This window comes from Garra rufa, chromosome 22 (assembly GCF_049309525.1).
Source record: "Garra rufa chromosome 22, GarRuf1.0, whole genome shotgun sequence".
In the NCBI taxonomy this organism is placed as follows: Eukaryota; Metazoa; Chordata; class Actinopteri; order Cypriniformes; family Cyprinidae; genus Garra; species Garra rufa.
In genome coordinates this window covers 28,747,132-28,764,706 of record NC_133382.1, presented here as the reverse complement: position 1 = coordinate 28,764,706, position 17,575 = coordinate 28,747,132, and the positions used below count along the sequence as shown (strand labels likewise).

At 34.7% G+C, this 17,575-nt stretch overlaps 3 protein-coding genes across 4 annotated transcripts; 2 read left to right on the top strand and 1 right to left on the bottom strand.

Moving 5' to 3' along the window:
- The first annotated feature begins 35 nt into the window (after positions 1–35).
- Positions 36–7,071, top strand: LOC141297468 (5-hydroxytryptamine receptor 3A-like). The gene is made up of 9 exons (XM_073827898.1): positions 36–81; positions 170–330; positions 569–678; positions 833–1,002; positions 1,294–1,454; positions 4,124–4,331; positions 4,430–4,567; positions 4,639–4,799; positions 6,910–7,071. The coding sequence occupies exons 1-9, from the start codon at positions 36–38 to the stop codon at positions 7,069–7,071; spliced, it is 1,317 nt and encodes a 438-aa protein (XP_073683999.1).
- LOC141298225 (leucine-rich repeat-containing protein 59) lies at positions 6,995–11,782 on the top strand. Its single transcript, XM_073828735.1, has 8 exons — positions 6,995–7,075; positions 7,254–7,371; positions 7,467–7,526; positions 7,609–7,767; positions 8,099–8,203; positions 8,309–8,381; positions 9,177–9,368; positions 11,238–11,782. The coding sequence occupies exons 2-8, from the start codon at positions 7,273–7,275 to the stop codon at positions 11,498–11,500; spliced, it is 951 nt and encodes a 316-aa protein (XP_073684836.1). The 5' UTR covers positions 6,995–7,075; positions 7,254–7,272; the 3' UTR covers positions 11,501–11,782.
- A 1,054-nt stretch (positions 11,783–12,836) lies between these two features.
- Positions 12,837–16,948, bottom strand: nat9 (N-acetyltransferase 9). 2 transcript variants are annotated; one of them, XM_073828551.1, is made up of 7 exons: positions 16,925–16,948; positions 16,633–16,719; positions 16,433–16,542; positions 16,177–16,317; positions 16,042–16,101; positions 15,852–15,946; positions 12,837–13,507 (listed from the first exon to the last, which is right to left on the bottom strand). In XM_073828551.1, coding segments are annotated over exons 1-7 (654 nt in total). In that variant the 5' UTR covers positions 16,927–16,948; the 3' UTR covers positions 12,837–13,348. The 2 variants fall into 2 exon arrangements, with proteins under 2 accessions (XP_073684652.1, XP_073684653.1); XM_073828552.1 differs by lacking the exon at positions 16,925–16,948 and adding an exon at positions 16,790–16,891.
- Between the last annotated feature and the right edge of the window lie 627 nt (positions 16,949–17,575).

Sequence of the window (17,575 nt, the reverse complement as noted above, 5' to 3'; positions counted from 1 at the left end):
GCTAACTAGAGGTGGTCTCACACTGACAGTTGGATATGGGTTCTTCTCCTGTCTGTGTTATCTGTCTACTTTTTCTAGTAGGTGAGTAAAGCTTTGCTTATTTTCTTTTTAATGCACAGACAATCGTCAATTGTTCTAAAGCTGTATTAATATATTTCCTGGCTTGCAGATTTAGTGCTTCCAAAACAAGTATGCAGTAAGCAAGATGTACTGGAATATTTAAATCTTACCAGAGACAATGAAAAATTCACAACTTGCCGTCCCGCACTGGACTGGACACACCCCACCATAGTGTATTTTGATATTTACCTCTACGGCATCCTTTCTATGGTATGACTGCAAACAGCCAACAAATGTGAGTGGATCATTAGTCTGTGTCTGTTTTATATATATACATATTTATTTTTTGCAGAATGAAAAATCTCAGATCTTTGTTCCTCTTTTATGGATGTCCATGGTAAGTGTTAAACAGGAATTCTGCTTATAATTTTTATAATTTCAGTTATTTCTGAATTTGATTGAAACTTAAGTAATTTATTTATTTATGAATGAATTTTTGCTAACTTAGAGTTGGAACAATGAACGAATCTCTTGGGATCCTAAAGACTTCTGTGGTATTAAAAATTTGATTTTGCCAAAAGAGATGCTTTGGAAACCAGACCTCTATGTTCAAGAGACGTGAGTATATACATTTTTTTCTTAATATGTTTATTAACAGTGTAACATTGAGAGGAATTATTCACATATATGTGGGAAAATCTAAAATGTAATAATTTCTTTGATATAAAACTCATTTTGCATGGCATGTAAATAATTTATCAAGATGTTTTAGTGCAGAAAAGGAAGATGGACCACTGAACCCATATTTGGATATTTCTCATGATGGAAATGTGAGGATGGACGATGACCATAAAATTGTCAGCACCTGCACAATGAATGTATACAAATTTCCTTTTGATACCCAAAAGTGCCACATCACAGTGTCTTCAATTAATTACTCAGGTGAGTGCACAAAAAGTAAATACTCCTTAAAAATAACGATGCATGATATTCTGGCCAATACAACAAGCTGAATTATTTGGCATAATTATGTTGGCAGATAAACAATAAATGGCTGATATTGGTACCAACATCTTGTATTGATTGCAGTTGGTTTAATTACAGTTTAAGTGCATTCAAATTTGTTTATTGTTTATTAATCATTGTTTTTTGATGTTGTTGTTTTCCATTATCGAAAAAAAACCCTGAACGCATTCAGTGTCTCACTGTACTGGTTTCCTTTATGTGAAACAGATAACGAAATAAAGCTGGTTCCTGCCTCCAATTCATCAAAGGCGACACAGGTAGCTCGAGAAAGCATATTAACAATGGGAGAATGGGAGTTCCTGAACATATCAGTCTCGCTCCAGAATGAGAGCTATGAGGGCCAAACATTTGACAGGATAAAGTACACGGTACTAACTCCCCTTAAAATACAAATATGCTGAAAACTTACTGATCCTTAGGCCATCCAAGAAGTAGATAAGAAGTAAAGTTTATTTCTTTCCAGGAACAGATTTGAAGAAATTTAGCATTACATCAATTGCTCACCAATGGATCTTCTGCAGTGAATAGGTGCCGTCATAAGAGTTTTAACAGCTGATAAAAAAAATCACAATAGAGTGTTTTCACGACACGTCATCAGTCAACGTAAATGTAAACAATGCCTCTGAAACAAATGAAACTCGCATATTTTGCTGAATACTGCAGCTGAAAATGGTCAATTATTGTGATGTTTTTGGCTGTATTAATTGGTCGGACCGTGAAAAACACTATAGACTGCCAAAAGTTTTACAAGGAGAAGAGCGCAAAAAAAAAAAAATGAATGTGGTTGTGGTTTGCCAAACTGAACCAGGATTTTCAGGGCAAGAATCTTGACAACATTCGAGTTTGTTCTTATCATTTACAGTCAAGTAGGTGAAATATTAGCTTAATGTCTTAATTAATACTGCTTGTACATATCGTTACCACCTATTACCTTTAGTTTACCTTTAGCCCTTTCCTGCTTACTAAGTCCTTCCCTATATTATTTAGCAGCGTCCACACGTTTTTCCCATGGCTAACAGCATAAATTAGCAAAACAACAAATTCAGTAGTACATTAAGTGTAATCCACACTGTTGTTTACATCGGAGTATAGCCAATATGGCCATGCATCTGGGTAACTGATCTGGTACAAACCCTCTATAATCCACAAGTAATCCACACTACTCAAGTCTATGTATTGTGAAGTGAGTTCACTTTTAAAAGCTGCTTGTTTGTAAGAAACAAATGCATAATAGGCTACGGCATTTTAACTTTAAACCATCAAATATCTGGCCAAAATACCAGTCAAGTGAAAAGGTCCAGAATAATTATTTGTGGGCAAATCACCATTTCTACACTGGATGCAACAGTTGTCGCGTTGTAAAAGACCATTGCAAATCATTTAAAATTTGTGTCAGTACGATAAAACGAGGCAGTTTACTTTGGCGGATTTGTCGTGTCGTGTCGCTTCTAGTGTAGGCAGCATTCCTGATTATAATGGGTTCTATATTGTCTTTTGTGGCGGCCCTCGCGTCCGTTGTAGACTACACGCGACGCGACGCCGCGACACGCGATAAAAGGTTGCTGCGTCCCAATTCGCCTACTTATACTACGCCCTAAAAGTATGTACTCTTTTTGTGAAGAAAAAGTACATACTTTTGAGTATGTAGCAGAATAGTAGGCGAGCTTTGGGACATACTACTTCGTCATAACTGCTTTTTTAACGGACGCTCTGTTGCTTAGTTACCTGAATCCTCTCACTGTTTAAACTGCCCTGTCAATCATCACAGTTAACATTATCTACATTTCGTTTAATTTAATTTCCTACCGTATTAGAGAGAAATGAAGAGGCACGTTCTTTCAGGAGTCTTTCATGCCGAGAACTCTGCTCGTGTTTGCATAATTATGCATTTAAACGTTAATGACCAAACATATCATTATAAAAGTTCACAATGTTGCTGCACATGAAATATAACGAGGATAACATTTAAAAATATATATTTTTTATCAGGTTACACAATGATTATTTATCACTCAAACTCCTTTCTCTACCTGTCCGTTGGTCGCGCATATCCTCCATGTTTGTAGTTTTTTAACACTTTTTATGCGTGTTTGTAGTTCTAATCGAATCCTCCGTTCACCGCGCAATGTGTTGTGGGCAATATTAGCCGTTAGAGTGTGCATTGATCCGCACTTCGAATTCTGAAGTCAAGTAGTAGACCATCCGGGAATCTTTGGAATACTTTTTTGAACATACTACGATTTGGGACATACTAATTCTATTTTCGAATACTATTTAGGACGGATAGTATGCGAATTGGGACGCAGCAGGTATCTTTTCAATGTTAATCGGAGTTTTTGTCCTAACTAGCCGCGACAGAGACACGCGACATTTCTATTTTAGAAACAGTTTATATTTCCGCGACGTCGCGGCTGGAACAACAAAATACAAACTATGACAGTGATAATCTTAGGTGTTTATTATGTGCTTTATTCAATGTTAAATGTGTTTAATGAAAGTTCAAATATCATACTGTGCGACATTTATAGCCATACCGAAAGCAACAACAGAATTACCTCAGATCTTGAAAATACATTAAAGCAAACACGTACGTTAAAACTGCGAATCAACAAGCATTCTCCATAACAAATATGGTATCAGTCACTCTGTAGGTAGTTTTAATAATGTTAAAACGGTTTCATATTTTTGAATTAGATTATAAACTTGTCCATTTCGTCACGAGTGCAGTGCACTTATGCAGTTATGAGTGGCTGATACCTGTCACGTCGCGCTGTCGCGTCGCGTCTGGTGTGGACAGCCAAATTGCTTGTTGCTGAAATCTTGTTGCGTCGTGTGTAGTTAGGACACGATGTAATGCTAATTCTTTCCAAATCTGCTCTGATGAAGAAACAAACTCATCTAGCCTACATCTTGCTTGCCCTAGGGTGAGTATAGGCTACATTTTCAACAATTTTTCTATTTTAAATACTATATTTATTTTTCCATTCCAGAAAGAACAGTCTCAGTTTCTTTAACCTCCCTCATATTTTCTCTTTAGATTTCAGTCAGAAGAATGCCCCTGATGCATTTCATCAATTTTCAGCTACCTATATTGTTTTTCCTCGTTTTGGACCTAGCATCTTTTTTCATCCCAGATAGAGGGGAAAAACTGTGCTTCAAAGTGACTGTGCTACTGGGGATCTCTGTACTTTTGCTTATCCTAAATGACATTCTGCCATCCAAATCGCACAGATGTCCTCTGATAGGTAAGATCTCACTCAGTTTAAGGACATTTTTCTTAATATAGTGAGATCTCGTCAAGATTGTCTTGTTTCATATAAACTCCCTCTTCTGTTCTGTGCAGCTGTGTATGTCGTTGTCATCTTTTCATTCATGTTGCTGAGTCTTCTGGAGACAATTTTAGTCATATACTTAATAAATATGAACTCTGAACAAGATGCTAATGAAGTTCAGAGACCTGAAGTTCACAGCTCTGACACAGGTAGGCTATAGATACCTTTCACACATACCAAAAAGTTTCTTTTTAGTCAATAGACTGGGTTTTTCTTTCAGATAACCGGAAAACAGACATCAACGATCGCATCTCTTACTCTGGAGTGGATGCGCCCCTTGAATCTCTGATGTTGAAGGAAATATACAGCACAGAAAGTATGAATGATGTGCAGCTATTGCAGCTGATTCTAGAAGAGCTTCAGACTATCAAACTGACTCTTGTTCCTAATACTTTAAAAGCCAAAACTGCTCATATTTACTGGTTAGGAATGGCCAAATGTATTAACAGGGTTTTCTTTGCGGTTTATCTCATTTCAGTTTCTCTCTTTCTTGTCTTCATTTTTCGAGAGTGGAAAGTTGAGTAGTTTCAAACTCTGAAATTATGATGAAAGCTCAAATTAGGGGTCAATATTACATATATTGCATTACATAACACTATTATATACATTTCTTCCTGTTGAGAGCATTGTAGGAGGATTTTTATTGAGTTTGTGATGTGTTTCTACAGAGTTAAAAAGAATCACCAGTGTAGTAGCCATGATCCAGAGAAAGAAAACAAAGAGGCCATACTATTCAATAAAGAAATGCCTGTTGTGCATAGTGTAAATTGGTCTGCTATCCATGGAGCATGCTTGTTCGTTATTCAATGTATGTATATCAGCAACACTGCAATAAAGCTGCAAATTAACCACGCTTTCATCTGTCAAGTACCCGGCCTGCTCCAGTAGGCCTTAATATTTTGTGAAATAAAGCATGCTTTACAAAATCACTAAAGAATATTATGACACAAACTGACACAAATTTAACACTTTCTCTCTGAAAGAACTGACAGGGAACCATGTTTAACATACATTTCTATAATGGAGTGTTTTTATATAAACTCAGCTTAGCTCATAGAAAATCAGCTGGTTTTTTTTTTTGAATCAGCTGATTTTAGCTGTTTTTGCTAAATCGGCTAATTTTATGGTTTCTAATCAATGGTTTTATCTCTTTTTTTGTTAAATCAGCTTTTAACTGGTTTTTAGGTATTTTTCCTAAATCAAGCTGATTTTTGTCTTTTTTTTTTTTTTTTGCTAAAGCAGTTGGTTTTAGCTGATTTTTTTTTTTTTGATAAACCAGATGGTTTTAAGCTTTTAGCTGTTTTTTGGCTGTTTTTGTTAAATTGAGTGGTTTTGTTTTTCCCTAAATAAACAGGTTTAAGCTGGTTTTTGGTTGTTTTTTAGCTGTTTTATTTTTTTGCTAAAGCAGCTAGTAACTAGTTTTAGCTTTTTTTGATGAACCAGCTGGTTTAAAGCTTCTAACTGGTTTTAGCTGGGTTTTTTTAGCCCTTTTTCTTTCTTTTTCTTTTTTTGTTTCTTTGTGATGGACCAGCTGGTTTTGGCTTTTTTCTAGCTGTTTTTTTTTCTGCAAAAGCAGCTGGTTTTTAGCTTCTTTTTTTTTTTGAGGAACCAGTTGGTTTTAAGCTTTTTTTTTTTTTTTTTTTTTTTTTGCTAAATCAGCTGGGTTTAGCTGTGTTTTTCTAAATCAGCTGGTTTAACTGTTTATTTGCTAAATCTGCTAGTTTTAATTTTTTTTCTAAATCTTGTTTTAGCTCTTTTTTGGCTGTTTTTCCTAAATCAACTGGTTTAAACTGATTTTAGCTGGGTTTTGGCTGCTTCTGCTAAATCAGAAAAAAATTATGGACAGTTTCTGCGTTTTTAGCAGGTTTTTTTGGACAAACCAGCTGGTTATAAACTTTTTTTTTTTTAGCTAAATCAGCTATTTTTAAGCATTTTTTTCTAAATCAACTGGTTTTGGCTGTTGTTTAGCTTGTTTTATTTGCTAAATCCACAGTTTTTAATTTTTTTGTAGATGGATCAGCTAGTTTTGGCTGTTTTTTCAGCCTTTTTTTCTTTTTCTTAAGCAGCTGTTTTTATTTATTTATTTTCTAAAAATCTATCATCTGGCTAGCTGGCTGGCATTTAAAAAATACTGTTAAACTACTTCTAACTGAAAACCTTTTTTCTAGCTTTTAAAACTACTTAAAAATTTCTGGCTAGGCTTTAGCCAGCCTTTCAAGCCAACCTAAAGTTTGTCTACAAACTCTTTTTTTATCTAGTTATTGGTTGATATTACTCAATGCCAATATTGACTTTTAATATGATTAGGTTTTACTTGAGGAAAATGAGAACAGCTTATTACAATTAACATTTATACGTACTCTTAAGTAGCATTTGGTACATTTCCGAGAGGCTAATAAAGTGGCACTATTTAACATACTATTTTAAATTGAAAATCATTCTTTCCCATTCTCATAAATCCACATAAAAATGAAATGACTCGGACCTCCAGACGCTAGATGGCAGCTCCAGACTCGAGACACGCAGTCAGCTGCGCCTCCTGCCACACCAGAGTAATGACGTGGATTTTCATCCATTGCAGTGCGGAATCAGTTCAGTCATTGCATTCAACTACTCCTCTGCACTGGGTCCGGAGTATTTTCACTATCTGTAACAAGGTAATAACTTTCATTCAATACAATTAAACATAATATCAAAACACTGCTGTTTTAAGTCAACTTTATTAATAAAAACTCTGTTCACTTTGTCCAAATCATCTAGCTGTCAAAACTTGCTTTCATTTTAACGCCTTGATGGCTTTGATTGCTGATCATATTCATTGTATTCTTTATTCAGTGAGGAGCAGCACGTCAAGATGAGTAAAGGCAAAGTTGAAAACATTAAAGACAAAATCGATGGCAATGAGCTTGATTTGAGTCTCAGTAATCTTACAGAAGTGCCAGTCAAGGAGTTGGTAAGTGTGGCTGGAGATTTGTCACTTTACAATGATCATTTTCAAGTTTACCTTACTTTTTTTCATTGTATTCATAAACATTGATTTCTGTGCAGGCTGCATTTCCAAAGGCAACGTTTTTGGATCTGTCCTGTAATAACCTAACAACCCTGACTGTAAGTAACAACTGTTAAAAAAAGAAATTGCTTGTTGTCGTTTTTTTTTAACTAATTTGTACTCTTTTTGTTACCTTACCAGCCTGAATTCTGTGGCTTGACTCACCTTATCAAAATCGACCTGAGCAAGAACCAACTCGTATGCTTACCAGAAGAAATTGGGCAACTCAGTAATCTCCAGCACCTGGATTTATACAACAACAAACTAAAAATGCTTCCCATTGGCTTCTCACAACTCAGGGTGGGTTCAGGAACTAATGAATGCAAACTTTCTCTGTAATATTAGAAGATGCTATTTACATCTTAAGTAGGGTGACCATATTCTGAGAATCCAAAAAGAGGACACCCTCCCCAGGATGCGGTGGGCAGTGGCTGCATTTAAAGTGTTGAATTAATGACGGTCAGTGAAATGAGGTAAAAAACCCGGACATTTTATAATATTTTACAAAATCCCCCCGAACATAATTTTATAGCCAAAAAGGAGGACATGTCCGGGGAAAAGAGGACGTATGGTCGCCCTATCTTAAGCTTGTCAGTAGCAGTTGGTAAATGAGGGCCTTTGTTTATTGTAGAGTCTGAAATGGCTGGATCTGAAGGATAACCCGTTGGAGTCAACGCTGGCCAAGGCTGCAGGCGATTGTTTGGATGAGAAGCAGTGCAAACAGTGCGCATCCAAGGTGAGTTGAGTGGTCTGAAGCAGCATCAAAGATCAGTTTTGTACTGAATAAATAAGCCTTATAGTCAAAGTTTTGAAACAATCAAAAATTGCATTTTTTCTGCAGGTTCTGCAGCACATGAAGGTACTGCAGGAAGAAGCAGAAAAGGAACGAGAACGTAAATTGTTGAAAGAGAGAGGTAGGGTGTCCAAAACATCTTTTTTCCCTAATTTCTGATATAAATTATATTATGAGTGTTACAAGTTGAACAAAACTTTTAGAGTTCAGAATTTAGAACTTGAAATCTAGAATTTTGAGTTTTTAGTCTAGTCGCCTATTTGCCTTGGTTTTATGAGTGACCTAGAAAAACTGACCTCAAAAATGAAAAATCTGGAATGTTTTACTTGGCCTCATGACTTTCCAAACCCGCAAGAACTTAGTTTATCTTCAGAACACACATTAATAAATTTTGAATGAAATTCGAAAGCTTTCTGACCCTGCATAGACAGCAATACAACTGACAAGTTCAAGGCCTAGAAAGGTAGTAAGGACATCATTGAAATAGTCCATGTGACATCAGTGGTTCAACTGTAATGTTATGAAGCTATGAGAAAACAAATATAACGGGTTTATTCTTCCGTGTGAGTCTTAACACAACGTATACATGTGGTGCTGCTGACACAGGAGCTGGCGTTCTGAAGTAGATCGTCCAACTTTCTTAGTTCATCATCTGTAGATTCTGGTTCAAATGAGTAAGGCTGGGCAAAAAAATGCAAGTCCGCAATTTTACAAAGACTGTTTTATGTCAGAAAGCTCTCGATTTCATCAAAAATAGTTTAGCTTGTGTTCTAAAGATTAATGGTGGTTTTACGTGGTTTGGGATGAAATGAGGGTGAGTCATTTTTGGGTGAAGTCAGAATATTTGACCTTTTTTAGTATTCATTTAATGTATTAATTATGTATTGATCTTAGAATATGTTTTAATCCCTTACAGAAATAGAAAAGAAAAAAGAAGCTAAGCAGAGAGAAAAAGAGGCTAGGGAAAGAGAAGCACAAAAGAAGAAAAAAGCAGAGGAGAAGGAGAAGAAAAGAAAGGAGTATCAAGCTCAGATGGCTGCTCTTGCTGCACAAGAACAACAGAAAAAGAAGAAGGAAGAAAAGAAAAAGAGAGCCGCTCAAAATCAAGGTACAAATTTTGATGTACACTATTGTTCAAAAGTTTGATTTTATTTTATGTTCTATGTTTTTGAAAAGACATCCTTATGCTTAGTAGGCTGTTAAAACATGTGGTAATATTGTGAAATATTATTATAATTTAAATAATGGTTTTCTATTTGAATATATTTTATAAGGTAGATTATTCCTGTGATGGCAAAGCTGAATTTTCAGTAGCCATTACTCCAGTCTTCAGTGTCACCTGATACTGCAGAAATCATTTTAATAAGATTTAGTGCTCCAGAAACAGTTCTTATCAATTGTTGAAAACAATGTTTTACTTCTCATATTTTTGTGGAAACTGTGATCTTTTCATCTATGATGACTAGAAGTTCAAAAAAGAACAGCACTTCTATGAAATAGAATATTTTTGTAACATTATACATGTCTTTATTGTCACTTTTGATCAATTTAATGCATCCTTGCTAAACAAAAATCAATACTGACCTCAAACCTTTGAACTGTAGTATATGTTAGGCTGAAATACAGTATGTGGATGCAGTGTTTTACTGTACAGTGGTGGCCAAAATTATTATTATTCACCAGCTAAAAATGGTTTTAAGTCAGTTATTTCTATCTTTTGCTGTATTGTGTCAGTAGGAAATATCAGTTTACATTTCCAAACATTCATTTTGCCATTAATTGTAATAATCCAGTGAGATTTTTGTTTGCACAAGGAGTCTGACAACAGCCAGTGCTCCACACAGAGATCTGATCTCATCATTATCCAGTCTGAAGAAACAGAACAAACTGAGACAGACTAAATCCAGAAGAATTGTGGCAACATCTCAAATGCTTCAAGAAACCTACCTGCAAAGCTACACTACTGTTAAAAGTTTTAGGCACTTGTGTAAAAATGTCGTAAAATGAGGATGCTGTCAAACATAATGTCTTAGACAGATTTTCTTTATCAATTAACTTCTATTAACGAAATTAAATCAACATTTGTGACCCTGGACCACAAAACCAGTCATAAGGTTAAATTTGACAAAACTGAGATTTATACATCATATGAAAGCTCAATAAATAAGCTTTCTATTGATGTATGGTTTGTTAGGATAGGACAATATGTGGCTGAGATACATCTATTTGAAATCAGAAATCTGAGGATGCAAAAAAATCAAAAAGACTGAGAAAATCACCTTTAAAGTTGTCCAAATTAGGTTCTTAACAATGGATATTACAAATCAAAAATTACATTTTGATATGTTTACAGTAGGAATTTTACAAAAAATCTTCATGGAACATGAACTTTACTTAATTTCTTAATGATTTTTGGCATAAAAGAAAAATCTAAAATTTTGACCCATGCAATGTATTTTTGGCAATTGCTACAAATATACCCCAGCGACTTAAGACTGGTTTTGTGGTCCAGGGTCACATTTGGTGTGACCATCCTTTACGTTTAAAGTAGGTTTTTCATGTGGCTTTGCAGGTTTCTTGAAGCATCTTGGAGACGTTGCCACTGTTCTTCTGGATTTAGTCTGTCTCAGTTCATTTTGTTTCTTCAAGTCATTCCAGACAGACTGGATAATGATCAGATCAGATCTCTGTGTGGAGCACTGGCTGTTGTCAGACTCATTGTGCAAACAAAAATCTGACTGGATTATTACAATTAATGGCAAAATGAATGTTTGGAAATGTAAACTAATATTTTCTACTGACACACTACAACAAAAATAGAAATAACTGACTTGAAACCATTTTTAGCTGTTGAAAATACAAGTGTTCTAATCTTTTTTGCCACCACTGTATATATATATATATATACTGTACATGTACATATACAGTGTCTCATGTTGATCTTCTGAGTGCAAATTCTATGCTTCCGTCACTTCAGGTAAAAAGACAGCAACAGCATCAGTGCCTGTGCCCAAAGCCAAGCGGTCCATCTGCTCCCTGTTCTTCTCTGTGCTCCTAAAACTACTCCTCCTGCTAATTGTGGGAGTAGCCAGCGTAATAGGAGTTTGTCAGTTGACTGAACTGAGGAAGGAGGCATTCTGTGTTCCACTCAACGTACACTTCGAGGAGACGGTGAGGTGGGCTCAGGGTTTGGAGGTTGTGCAGCAGGTCATTCAGAAAGTGTCTGAACTCAGAACATAAGACTGACTGTGTCTGATAATGATCCATCCTGCCGCGGATCTGAGCCTCTCAGGTGACGCACTGGGACCAAGTCACAGACCAGTCTGCAGAAATTCCTATGGAATTGTTTTTTTTCCGTCGCTGCATCTTTTTCAAAAAATAATAAGAATCCGTGTGATAACTAAGGACCAGTCTGTGAATGAAAATTCTGCTTATATGTCTTTAAACTGCCAAATCAGGAAAAGCAAAATGGACTTCAAGAAACAGTTGATGAGTAATAACATTCGTGACCTTTGGAGTGTTATGTAATACTGTTTCACAACATCTTATAATAAAAGATTTGATCAATTTGGATTAGCTCATGCTTACTCTCCCTGTGTCACAGTTAGTAAAGGCAAAGTTGAACCTTCCAGAAATGTTTTTTTTTACAGATAATGCACTCACCCCCTTGTCATCCAAGATGTTCATGTCTTTCTTCAGTTGTAAAGAAAACATTTCAGGATTTTTCTCCATATAGTGGACTTCTATGGTGCCCCGAGGTTGAACTTCCAAAATGCAGTTCAAATGCGGCTTCAAACGATCCCAAATGCGGTTGTAAATGATCCTAGCTGAGGAAAACATGGCTAATCTAGCGAAACAATCAGTTTTTTTTAAACATCACAATTTACATACTTTTTAACCTCAACCGCTCATCTTGCTCTTCCTGAACTCAACTTCAAAATCGTTCTATATCACTGTTTTACCTTTTTTTGTTAAGGGTGTTTGATCTTCTTTGCATGTTCACATTCCAAACACTGGGTCAGTACTTCTGCAGCAGTATAGGATGATTTTGAAAAGATTTTGAGAGTTTTTTTGACATACCCTAACTGTCTTGAACCGGAAAAAACAGAGTTCAGGCAGAGCAAGACAAGACGAGTGTTTGAGGTTAAAAAGTATATGAATTGTAATAAAAAATAAATAACCGATCGTTTTGGTAGATAAGACCCTTCTTCCTCGGCTGGGATCGTTTACAAAAGCATTTAAGAACGTTTAAAGCCACATTTAAACTGCATTTTGGAAGTTCAAACTCGGGGCACCATAGAACTCCACTATATGGAGACAAATCCTGAAATGTTTTCCTCAAAAAACTTAATTTCTTTACGACTGAAAACAAAAAAAACATGAACATCTTGGATGACAAGGGGGTATATAAGTACATTGGAAGTGAACTTCTCCTTTAAAGGAACCTTAAAGGAAGTTTCTGCAATAACTTTTCTCTTTAGGTAAGTTGGGAAACAGCCTAATTCTGTTAGCATACCAGAACAGTAGAATAATTTTGATATTCGATATTAAGAAATTGAGCCATTGAGATCAAAAGACAAGTATAATTTTTTATTGTTAGCATCAATGGACAACAAACAATGCCATAAGTTTACTACAACACAAATAACTGACATAAAAGACAAAATGATTAGCATCTTGTGTATATTCACAAAGATTAACAAGAAGCAACAAAAATATAACAAATGTAATTCATAGCTGTTTTCTCTACATAAATTATTTTTGAAAACATCATGCAGTATGCAAACACTATGCAGATTAAAAGGTCTAAAATGGAGTTTGTTTATAGTACAATTACTTGATTTCCATGCCTTAAGAGGTTAAAATCACAACACAATATTTCTAACAATACAGTACTGAATGTGTGGTTGAGTCATTACATTTAATTCTGAATTAAAAAATTCAGAAATATTTTGTCACATAACAATGTGATAAACACTACTAGAGGTAACTACCTCAGCTTTCTATGACACAATGAGTGATTAATATTTCATATTGAGATGCACTGTAGGGCGTTTCTCTTTACACATAGTCTTCTACAAACCATTATCACAGAGATAAAGGTGTGAACGGTGCCTGTCTGCTGTCCCGTGCCTTCCCATACTCCCTCTGCAGCATGAAATCCATGTTTCCAAACACATGCTTCTGTAAAGCATCATTCACGGTGACTCCAAGAGTGACCTCCTGAAAGACCTCACTGATGGAGAGCTGCAGACACACAGCAAAAAATATATATATGGGCCATTCTACAGAATTTGTGCAAACTGCTGTCCCAAACCATTTAAGTATCTTAGATATTTATTAAGATCCTTCTATTATCTATTGGAACCCACAATAATATTTAACATATTAGTAAGCTTAATATATATAAAATCATCATTTATTGGGTACTTTCAATTGGAAAGTGGCTTTCCCAAACCCTAACCCCTAAATTTCAACTTATGAAAATGATATTGAAATATTTTTTGTATTTTTTTTTTCAGTGTTGTTTTTAAAAGTATCTTTTTGATTCTTTAAAAAAAGTAAAAAAAATATATATATTAGATATTTATTTTATTTTTTTCTTTGTAAATTATGAAACTTTATGTCCCGCATTTTTTTCACTACCGAAAAGTGCATGTTTTAGTCCGTTGGCTGAGACTGATTTTAACTACACCCCTGCATTTATGATCAGGAAATGCTCCTTTGTTCCTTCACTCTTATAGATACAAGGTGAGTAGATAGGCCCTATCATTTTTAAATAAATATGTTGAAAAGTCTGAAAAATCTGTGTTTAGCTTTAAGGAATGTCACTACCGAACACATTTTTTTCTGCAATTAAGCACACTTGTTTGGGAGTTATTTCAAAACATTTAGTTTCTAGATGTGTACAACTGTTCTGAACATTGCTAGCTAATCATGTGCTGATTAGCATCTTTGAGCTAGGTTTAAAAGTATTTAAAATTGTCACTACTGTAACAGTTATGACAGAAACATGTCATCGTTTCTTTAGTGACAAAAGGTAACACATAATTCTCATATTAGTACAGTTATGCAAATTATATTGTCTTTTAGTAGTGCTTTAGTATGTGGTCGCTACCAAAAATGAGATGTTTTGTCAAAAATAAAGTATACTGAATTATCATAATAGATGTTATGATAGTTTTTGATTCAATGTGTATTCAAACTATTGAAAAATTTACTTTGAAATCAGTATGATCAACTTTTTGCCTTTTACAAAGAAAATTTGGATTCAAAATACAACAAATCTCAAAAATTACATTTGAAATATTGTTAAAAATGTAATTGATATTGATTTGCCTCTGAGGAAATTGTAATAAATTAGCAAAAATATATATTTACAATGCAGACGTATGCAAAATTTTAATAGGTCAATAGAAGCTTTATTACTGTTTTGCTAGTGACAAATTTAGGGAGAGGACAAATATTCCAAAACTTTATGAAAATACAATATGAGAATTAACTGCACAATTACTAGAAATGTGTACCTTGGATATTATACAATTTGCATACATACAAATCTTTTGGAAAAATACATTTTTTTCAAGATGTTTCCAACTCTTTGTAGAATTACAATCACAAAATTAAAAAAAAAAAAAAATAGCTAATGTACAAACCTCAAAATGCAGTTAAACAGTTAAAATAACTATACCTGTTTGCTAGTGGTAAATGTGGAATAATTAAAATCTTGGGTGATTTAAAAAAAAAAAATCTCTCACGCTCATTAAAGGAGTAGTTCACTTTCAGAACAAAAAATTACAGATAATGTACTCACCCCCTTGTCATCCAAGATGTTCATGTCTTTCTTTCTTCAGTCGTTTAGAAATTATGTTTTTTGAGGAAAATATTTCAGGATTTCTTTCCATATAATAGACTTGTATGGTGCCCCAGAGTTTGAACTTCCAAAATGCAGTATAAATGTAGCTTCAAAGGGCTCTAAATGATCCCAACCGAGGAAGAAGGGTCTTATCTAGTTATTTTCTAAAAACATTTACAATTTCTATACTTTTTAATCTACACAAAGCTAGACAAGACAAGCATTTGAGGTTAAAAAGTATATAAATTGTAATTTTTTAGAAAATAACTGATCGTTTTGCTAGATAAGACCTTTCGTTCCTCGGCTGTTATTATTTAGAGCCATCTGAAGCTGTATTTTAGAAGTTCAATCTCGGGGGCACCATAGAAGTCCATTATATGGAGAGAAATCCTGAAATGTTTTCCTCAAAAAACATAATTTCCTTACGACTGAAGAAAGAAAGACATAAACATCTTGGATGACAAGGGGGTGAATAAATATCTGTAAATTTTTGTTCTAAAAGTGAACTGTTCCTTTAAGGCTTGATTTTTTTTTTCATCAGAATTCAGCAAAAACTGTTTGCTGAATTTTCAGCAGCTATTACTTCAGTCTTTAATGTCACATAATCATTCACAAATAAATATATATAATCTTAATATAACATTAAAATCTTAATTATTCTAAGCTTCTGGTAGTATGTGTCAGAATTTAGAAAAAAAAAAAAATCCTGAATGAATTAATTGTATTCATTCTCACCTCTCGGAAGTAGAATTTCTTGAACATGGCAATGCTGATTTTGTTATCCAAACCAATCTTGACTTCAAACTTTTGAATTCCAAGTTTATGGACACCTGTTGAGGTAAATAAAAAACAAAAAAACACACACACTACATATAGGGAAAAGTCACTACTAATAAAAGATCTTTAATCATCTGCTTTGGCTTACCATAGCACATCATCATGCGTGTTACTTCCTTTCCAAGTCCCTTTCCTCTATAGCAGGGCACTAAAAAAACATTTGATGTTACTGATCAATTCAAACCAATCTGAATGAATTAAAATGCACAGCAACCTCTATAACCTGCGATCATGATCTCCAACTCAGCCAGGGAAGGATCGCTTGGATCAGTAAGGAAAATGTTAACATCTCCCACCATGCACTCTTGCTCTGGTATACTCGGATCTGCCCATTTCTGTTTATCCAAGATGATGAAGGTGCACTCTGAGGGATTAAAATCACATTATGAACAAATACAGAAGCAGCTCAGGGATAATATTGACTATGTGCTTTAATGTCAAAAGGACAAATGTTAATGTGAAAGGTAATGGAAACTCACTGTCATCATCTTCTCTCCAGCTTCTTTGCATGTCATATTCCTGCTCCAGTGTCAGGGGCTCTGATGCAGTCAGCTTCTGCAGTTCAGGAGAGCACATCCATTGATGATACCTGAAAATAGAGGTTAGATGAGGTTCAAATGAACTGAGACTATAAGCACCAGACACAAGATGATATGCTGGATCTACAATTACTATATACCTGGGAACATGATCTGCATTGTAAGGTACTAACACAACCTTCTCCCCCTCCAGTAATGTATCTTCATTTATCCTCATTATAAGCAGCCTGCAAAATAAAGTGTTTAATGCACATATCTTAATATTCTTGTAGTGTAGCGGGTTTTTCGTTATCATACCTCAGAGTCAAACTTGAATATAGAATGGTCGCTCAAATTATGTCCATCTGTTTAATTTACGCTTACATTCAACGTGTCATAATACACCAAACAGACTGTATCGCAATATTACGAGTTTCAATGAATTCAACTCACATAAACAGCGGCGCGTGTGAACTACGTCATCAGCATGCGTAGAAACTGTTGCGCGCTTGTTGTCTCAAACGCGAGAGGTCGCAAGATTACAGCTTTTCGTTAAAAAGTTACACCATACTTCGTTTGCTTCACTGTGTACTTAATAAAGTATATTTCATTAATACTTCTTAGTTTCTTTTAATTGTAGGTTTCTTTTAAATGGCCACACAAACACAAAGTATAAATGAAAGCCGATGGACAAATTATTCATGTCCACATCTTGTCAAAAATGTAAACATTTAAAGAGTTTCCCCGTGTGTTCAGTATCACTTGTTCATTTTTGTAATAGCCCTTTAACTAACAAAATGCAATTTCTAACGACATCATCGTTTAGGAAGTGACATTTTGGAGAGAAACAACAAGGAAAACAACAAAACCGTAAGTATTAGGAATTTTTTTTTAATATATACTGTGTTGTTTTGTAGTTTTCCCTCACCTTTTCAAACTTCCCATCCTGAGAAAATCACAGAAATAGGATAATAATATCGATATTTTAAAGGATTTAAAAGAAATTCATACAAACCAATCAAGCAACACTGCATATCCTGTATTCACAAATATAAACATTATTACAATTTATTAATGAAGTTCAAATAAAATATGTTTAGGCCT

Excerpts from the sequence above, each read along its gene's own strand:
- nat9 (XM_073828551.1), bottom strand. Across the intron at positions 16,543-16,632 it reads AATGCAGATCATGTTCCCAG|GTATCATCAATGGATGTGCT; the intron begins GTATATAGTAAT and ends CTCTATTTTCAG. Across the intron at positions 16,102-16,176 it reads GTTGGAGATCATGATCGCAG|TGCCCTGCTATAGAGGAAAG; the intron begins GTTATAGAGGTT and ends ATGTTTTTTTAG.
- LOC141298225 (XM_073828735.1), top strand. The coding sequence starts at position 7,273 with ATGAGTAAAGGCAAAGTTGAAAACATTAAAGACAAAATCGATGGCAAT. Across the intron at positions 7,768-8,098 it reads TTGGCTTCTCACAACTCAGG|AGTCTGAAATGGCTGGATCT; the intron begins GTGGGTTCAGGA and ends TGTTTATTGTAG. Across the intron at positions 9,369-11,237 it reads GAGAGCCGCTCAAAATCAAG|GTAAAAAGACAGCAACAGCA; the intron begins GTACAAATTTTG and ends CCGTCACTTCAG.
- LOC141297468 (XM_073827898.1), top strand. The coding sequence starts at position 36 with ATGGGTTCTTCTCCTGTCTGTGTTATCTGTCTACTTTTTCTAGTAG. Across the intron at positions 679-832 it reads GACCTCTATGTTCAAGAGAC|TGCAGAAAAGGAAGATGGAC; the intron begins GTGAGTATATAC and ends AAGATGTTTTAG. Across the intron at positions 1,455-4,123 it reads TTGACAGGATAAAGTACACG|ATTTCAGTCAGAAGAATGCC; the intron begins GTACTAACTCCC and ends TTTTCTCTTTAG.